General features: G+C 38.4%; 1 protein-coding gene across 1 annotated transcript; it reads left to right on the top strand.

Annotated features, from left to right (window-relative positions):
* Positions 1 to 764: 764 nt before the first annotated feature.
* On the top strand, positions 765 to 6,055 carry LOC113676234 (RYamide receptor-like). Its single transcript, XM_089209709.1, has 4 exons — positions 765 to 904; positions 1,749 to 1,817; positions 2,939 to 3,043; positions 4,904 to 6,055. The coding sequence occupies exons 2-4, from the start codon at positions 1,793 to 1,795 to the stop codon at positions 5,926 to 5,928; spliced, it is 1,155 nt and encodes a 384-aa protein (XP_089065835.1). The 5' UTR covers positions 765 to 904; positions 1,749 to 1,792; the 3' UTR covers positions 5,929 to 6,055.
* The last annotated feature ends 1,872 nt before the right edge of the window (positions 6,056 to 7,927 follow it).

Genomic DNA, 7,927 nt, shown 5'->3' with positions numbered 1-7,927 from the left:
AAAGTAAAGATTACCAGAATCATGGAGCCTGAGTGAGTTTAGTAGATGAGGGTGTCATGTAACATAAAGAATTCATCACCACATAAGTATGAAAATATGAGCTACGAGAATGATGAAAAACCCACCGCATAGACTGCTTGTAAAAAGTAAAAGCTCACACCGTATCTAATACCGCGAGCACCCAATATAATGGAATACCACCGAGTGTAATAAAAAAATGACCAAAAACGATAAAACTATCAAATATTCTTAAAAACATTCATAAGACAATGTAATCAAGTAGTACAGAGCAGTAATGGCGTTCCATCATTGTCGGTTTTGCAATTAAACACTTTCGACTAATTAAAACTTCTTTCAATTAACTATATACTGGGACGATTTCCATGACAGTGACAGCTTTAAAGATTATCATAACTTGAATGAAATAGTTAAGCATCTGATGCTCTGCATAACTTTAAGGATGCTATACCACGGTTTTCCGATCATCACCGCTTTAAGTGAAACTGTGGTAGAGAAGCCACATAAAGAAGCTTTTGGCATTGCTTTCCTCTCAAGGACTGAAGAGCACACCTCAAGAAATACTTTAACAATCTGAAGGTGCATAAAAATTTATTTCTTTAACATCTGTAAAAACTGCTTTAACCAACTTCCTTTGGTAAATTTCGGGCCCAAATTCATATACGACGGCGAAACTCATTACGCCGGTGAAGACATCAAATTGAACGACTTTTTTATATATTTACCCGCAAATGAGACTGGTTGCTATTCTGTTACCTACAGTATCACAAACTTCTATATGCGGGTTTTAGAAAGAGGAAATCAAAGGTAAATTTGAGAGCAACAACCATGTATGAGGATGAGAAATCGAACTGATGGTTATCAAAGGAGTTTCACTGACTGACAGGTAAAGATTGTTCCCCTTCTGAAAATGCATGCAGTTGAGTTTGATTCAAGTTACTTGACATCTATTTACATGTGTTGGCGCTTAGAAGCAATCTCGTTTTTAGGGGTGTGAATTTTCTGCTTTACAGCTAACAAAAAGATTTGGAGTGTTACTAAATTCGTAGAAAAAGAAAAAAAAACGTTACAAGTGTGTGTGCGAGTGTGTTTCATTTCCCTTTTCTATTCAAAGGGCAAAATTTGGAAAGATGTTTGATTAAATATTAGCATAAATTAAAGACACGGAAAGATTTCCACCCAAGATAATTTTTATAACGCATTAATCGAGTGTCATCAAGGAAAAGGTTTGAGGAAAAAGACCTCGATGCAAATTGGAAATAACGAAAAATTGCACCTTTCTTTCTACATTCATAAACTAAGTTTGGGGAGCAAAGCGGATGAAGAAGTAAGTGGACCATGATTTTCAAATTGTCTGTATTTGTGCTCGTGTGAACAAGTCTCCAAGAAGTTTACCTTTTTTAAATGTTACAAAAAATTGAATTGCTAAACCTTCATCTTTATGCCCGAGAAGGTGCATTTTGCTTCACTAATTATTCTCGTTACCTGCTGATTAAGCGAGCAGGTATTCAGCTCAAGGAGAGCAGAATCTGAGAATGAAAATGACAACGACAAATGAAGAACAACATGGATGGCAACAGTAAAAAGTGGGGTGCCATTCAGTATGATTAGAACTACCACAAGTAGGCCATTAAACTTAGCCGTAATAAAAAGCCTTTCGGGTGGTTTTGAAAATTTATATATCTCCGCAAAAGGTGAACTAATTAGTTTTTCATTCACTCTTTATCAAGAGACCTAATAAGGAAATACAAGCGCTTGAATCTGTCAGCCGAAAATGAAAGACCTAATGAACAATACAGGTAGGGTGCTTTCCCTCCGTCAAACTTAAACTGTCTAAAGTTGCGAGTAAAGATTAACTCCCGATGACTATGCAAATTCTCAAGAATACATTTAAACTAGTTCAGTGAAAAAGAGTGTGTCGATCATACGACAAGTGTTTGGCTCAATGATAATTCTGATACTAGAATAATTAACCTGTCCAAATGAGAGGACCTTGAGCTCTGATCCTGAGACGGCGTTTCAGTAGAGCATATGAGAAACAAACAAAAGTTAAGGGGCCAGTTGTATAAAGGGCGTATAACGCCATCCAATGGAGAAGTTGCTATCCCGCGGATAAGTGATAGCAAAACATATAGCGTTATCCACCGTATAGAGATTTATCCAGTGGATGCCGTTATCCAACCTTCAAACAACCAGGGCCTGTATTGTAGTTTCTATTTAAGTGATCCCTGGACATGTAGACAAGGATTGATTGTCTATTTAAGAGAGCAAATTGGTTAACTTCATACTCTCGAATTTATAGAATATCCTTCTCTCAACTCGTACCTTAATATTTGGTTCATTACCAATTAGAGATACGAACAATTCTCCAAATACGCATTATAAATAACCAGGGGCGGAAAAAGAGTACGGAGTTATGACGAGCCCTTCCTCCTCACATTACACTGCAAGACTCACTACTACAATCTCATTCAACAATTCTGTTTTTTTAAGAAACCACGTTTTTAAGGCTATTTGACCCATCTTGGTCGGTGATCACTTTTTCGACAAAATGTTTTCCCGAAAATTTTGGAGGAAATGACTGAGTATTTCAAGGTATTTTTATATTCAAGAAACTGAGCCTCATCAATATGTCAGTTAACCGGAATGATCAACGACAGAAATAACGATAATTATACTTCAAGTGGATCACCTCAATTAGGCCACTTAAAGGATTATTTCTTTCTCAGACTTAGCCTTACCTCAGAGTTCTGTTTATAACTCACCAATCGTGCGCTAAAGAGGTCTTGTAGATTATCTTCTACTGCATGACTGAAAATCAGTGCTCAATGACTAAAATTTGTCAAGGCTAAAGACTCTGACTCGACGTTCCAACTGCGGAAACCTATTTCATAAGTTAAATCTTTGCCTTGTTCTATAGGACCTGCTGGTGCCTCCAACATGACGTACAATTCCACCGAAGCGCCACCCGCCGGGAGATTACCGATCCCGCGCGACATTCAAATCGTAGTCACGGTAATGGCTGCGTATCAAGAAATGAGCCATTGTTGTGGGTTAAATTCGACTTCACAAGTTCAAACAAAAGCCTTTTGTTGTTTGTTGCGCTGAGGAAATTGTGCCAAGACTCGACGAAGATGAATTTCAAATCGTCGCAAAATTGTCGACGTGTCAAATTAGCGGCACTTGGGGAGAGGGGTTGGAAAAGTTGCTCATAAGCGTGCTGTTCACACAGGGGTACCCAAGGGAGAAAATGCCCTTCACTATGCTTGGTCTCTCAGTATATTTTTTTTATCAGCGAACCAGTTGATTATAGATTTATTAACACAATAAGGATGCTTTGTTGTTAACAACATTCACGAACTATACTCGGCAAGAGGACGAGAGGAAAAAAAGCAACAATTCACTATTGTTATTAACCCCAAACAAGATACCTGGAAATGCTGAATTCTTTATACTGTACTTTGGATCAGTTGATAATAGCGCGCAGCACAACGCCGCAAAACGATGAAGCTTTTATCGATGGTTTCACTTGGTCAAGAGTTTTGCTTCTCCTATCAAAGAAGCGCTGACTTAAGCGCTAGTCTTCATACTATCACGCTTTCACTCTCGTAACGTAAAGAAAAGAGAAGAAAATTTTGTGTTGGGGAAAATACCACTTAGGAATTAAAATACGCTCAACTTAAGTGATTGGATTTAAAATGATCTTTAAAGGTTAATGTTCAAATTTAGTCTTGCAGTGAAAACACTGGCGGCGCGCGCGGCTTTTAACAAAGAGGTGATAGTTTTAAAACTATCTAGTTTTAGTCGTAACGTAAAACAAAATAGAAGAAAGAATTGGCGTTTGGGAAAATACTTCTTAGGAATTAAGAATAACGCCGAGTTAAATCGCTGGACTAAAAAAATCAGTGATATTTGCGGGTTGTCGTTCTACTTTAGTCTTCCAGTGAAAACTCTGGCGGCATGCGCGGCATTTAACAAAGAGGTGATAGTTTTAAACTGCTCTGCCTTCCTTTTTGTCGACAATGGAACATCGCATAATTAACGTTACTATTGTTGCCGTATGATAATTTTATGTTCTTTCAGTGCGTGGTCATAAAGACAGCTATTTTTCAGTGATCATTAAGTGAGCTTTGTCAAAGTTAGATCTCGTTATTGCGAAAAAAATGTCGAAGTACTACGAAGTCGCAAAAATTCTGGCTGTGCGTTCCATTGACGGACGTAAAGAGTATCGGGTGAGATGGAAGGGTTGCCATCTTCACGGTACATAAAATCTTCAGCGGCGTTCAGTCACTCATCTCTCAAAGGATTCAAGTTCATCTCGGTTTTTGTTTTTTGTTTGTTCTTTTTTCCAGAGGATGAAAAACTTCGTCAATGTCAGTGCGCAACAAACGCAAACCAAGACCCTGTTCTAAAGCCGCGGTTACACCTGCGATTTTTTTGCTTGCGATGGTGATGCGATTTTTTCAGTTTCACGGAATGAGTTTAATTCAAACAAGTTTCATTCGTGACCATTCACACAAATTTCATTTGGTTTCATCACTCTTTGTCAGTCTCTCAGTTGCGACATGCTATGTCTTGACCAACCCTCCCTGAGTAGCAAGTGACCTTGAACAAAAAGTAACTCCCTACTCCTCCCCAGGGTAAGATTTGACATACACGCACTTTCGCTAAATATTCAAATTTCGCGCTCGTGCAGTAATCGGCTATGTTTGAATTTACCTCGTGAATTTCGCTATTGTAATGGCAGCGAGTTTGAATTTCCCTCGTGAATTAATAAGCCATTGTTTGGCTCTAAAGCTATTGTTTCAAGATATCCTTTTATGGATATTTGAGATACTAAACAAAGGGCATTGTCTTTGAATTTGACCAGCTTTTCTTGATACGGTTACTGCTTTTTTACTGGCAACAATTGGTAACTCGTTGGTTATTTACGTCGTTTACACAGTAAACCACATGAAGAACTCAACAAACATTCTCATCGCCAACATGGCTGTTGCAGATCTTCTCATGAGCATTGATTTGCCTTATATTCTCAAATTCTTTTTCATTTGGAGTGGATGGTTTGGCACGTTTATGGGCGCTACGTTATACAAGTTCTTCCACTCAGCTCAATTTGGTTCCTTGATCGCCTCAGTGTTCAGTTTAGTAGCGGTTTCTTTAGATCGCAGTTTTGCCATCTTATATCCTTTGGAGACGATCATGACAACAAAGGTTGTGGGATTCGCGATCGTCATAATTTGGCTTGGCGCATTGGCTTTTATGATTCCAGTGATGTTTGTGGCGACCGCAAAGCGAGAAGAAGAAACAAAAACTGTGATCTGTATAGAGGATTGGTCAGCATTGTCAAGAGAAATCTACACCCTTATTTTATTTGTCATAGGTTATGCCATTCCACTGTTTGCCATCACTGTAGCCTACTTCCTGGCCGCATTACGCCTTTGCAGGAGGAAATTACCTGGACACCAGAATCCGATTGCGCATAAAAAAGTTCAGAAAACGAGCAGGCGGGCGACTGTTATGTTAGTAACAGTGGTAGTGGTTTTTGCTCTCTCGTGGCTTCCATTTCAAGTTCTAGAGATGATTGCAACTTATAATTTTAAATTTTTCCTGGAGATTCCCATACAAGTTATATTTGTACTCCCATGGTTTGGTTACTATAATAGTGCCATCAATTCAATTCTTTACGTGATCTTCTCGGGGAATTATCGACGCGAATTTTATCGGATTCTATGCAAAAGAGAGAGCCGTAAGGAACGTTCCAGAGTGGCAGCCACTGGCGAGAGAAATACTGCGCCAAAAGCTGGAGACGTGATGGAACTCAACATTCCTTGTGATACCTTGAAACTCAATACCTCCCGTGATACCTTGGAACTCTATACATCCTCCGATGTACTTGAGACCCGTCTGTAGGCAGGAAACAACTTCCATTTAATGCGAGAACTTCACCTTACCATTAGGCGACCATTAGCCGTCCCTGAAATTCACATCTTGTATCCAGCAGTAAGCCATTTCAGCACAGTGTTATATGGCGTTTAAAAGAAATCATTTTTTTCAATATTGAACGACTACATCTGGTCTTTTAGAGAGCGTCGGCCTCGGCGCCGTTCGAGGTTGTTCTTGAATGACATACAGCGAAAACTCGTTTGAGATTTATAAAACTTTGACTGTTTAATTAATAGATTGATACAGGGAATAATGAAGTAGTATGGTAAATAAATTTTACAAATAAGAGTGTGCAAGTGACAGCCTGATACCTTAATTGGCATTCCCTCTTGTATACTGGAGGGGAGTTCGCATTAGGTCTGGGATGAGATGAGTCTTTCTCGGTGACGTCACGGCTCGAAGCACATTTCGGGTTTAACCAAGCGGACAAATCCTACTAGAATATACATGTGGTTACGAAAAAGAACACTATTATCGACTATCTTTAATAATATCAACCCTGAGCAAGAACCGATTGTGTGTTTGTGTCAGAGTCTGTGTTATCACCCACGGACCATTCAATTCATTCGTAAACCAAGGTTGAGACTTCAAGCACCAGAAAAATGCATGTACTGCGCTTCGGTGACATTCAATGCCAAGCTCCCTCAGAATATTTCATCGAAACGCGTCTAATCCGGTAAGGAAGTCTAAGGATTGTTCTACAGCGTTGGAAATTTCACACTTAATGAGAGAATTACAAATCGTAGCTAAAGTACAGATCGTTGTAAACAGGAATAACGCTTTCGGTGTGTAACATTGTTTAAATTTATTCAGGTGACGAGATAAAAGAAAATAATTAAGTATATAACAGCGATTTCATTTCAAGCAATTCAGCTGTGACGTAAGTATTTAACGATTGCTTCGAATTTTATTTTCTTTGCTCTAATACCTGCCTTCAACAACATCAAATGACGAATTCATATCTTTTGGTCTAGTTTCATCGTAAATTTTAGAGGTCACGGTCAGGAAACGGAAAGGGTTGTTATCGCTTTGAGTTACCACGTCTGTTTGACCTGCATAACAAAAAAATTGGTCATGGAAACTGTTGTAATGGCCGTTCAAATGCGAAATCACAAATCTAAAAGTGTATGATTCACGATTATTTTAATCAACTATGAGAACGTACAAAATTCAGCGAAGTTAGAAAATGTAAAAGTACACATCTCTGCTCTTTGACTTTATTTTTAAAGAAGATATGTATATTTGGTTGGCAGCGTCAAATCACCACATGAAAGAGTAAAATTGTCAACCTCTAGTCTGTCCAGAAAGGTTCGCTTCTGCGCTAATTACTATCTCGTCAAGAGAATATAGAACTTAATCGCTCGTTTAAGTGAAGACTAAGCTCTCAGGCGTGGTTCAAGAGTAAGAAAGCAAATTAAGGATTCACCTGGCATAAAAGCAACCGCAGATTTTCCGATTGTTACGCAAACATAACATAGAATTGTTCTTTATACTGTTCTTCTGTGCATCATACTGATAAATACTGCTTACTTTATTATCTTGTTGCTCCAAACCAGTTAAAAGTTCTATGAAATCTCTCCATCGCTCAGTGTATTTGTGAATGAAAACATAAGTTCTCTGCTGAAGTGTATAATGATTAACTTAAGTTTTTTGAAATGTTAGAATAACAGAGGTACATTACACGCATAAATATGACCGTGTTTGTAACTCTTCATAATTTTCTTCACATATTCAGTGGGTGAGGGTTGAGCTAACATACGATGTTTTGTGTTTTTGGAATTTCGTTCTTATTAATAAGAATTCTAGTGAATAAAAGAAGAGAATTTTGGAAAAGAACTTACTGCCTGTGAGAACTTTCAGTTGACTAGAGACAAGTTAGGACTGCCGGTGCCTTTACTCACTCTACATGGGAATATGACGAGCACTTGCGAACCGCGAACGCACTTCTCTCAACTTATAAAGCTCA

Source organism: Pocillopora damicornis, chromosome 6, assembly GCF_964200805.1.
Source record: "Pocillopora damicornis chromosome 6, jaPocDami1.2, whole genome shotgun sequence".
Lineage (NCBI taxonomy): Eukaryota > Metazoa > Cnidaria > Anthozoa > Scleractinia > Pocilloporidae > Pocillopora > Pocillopora damicornis.
Note: the sequence above shows the minus strand (reverse complement) of the source record. Positions and strands in the feature narration are given on the sequence as shown.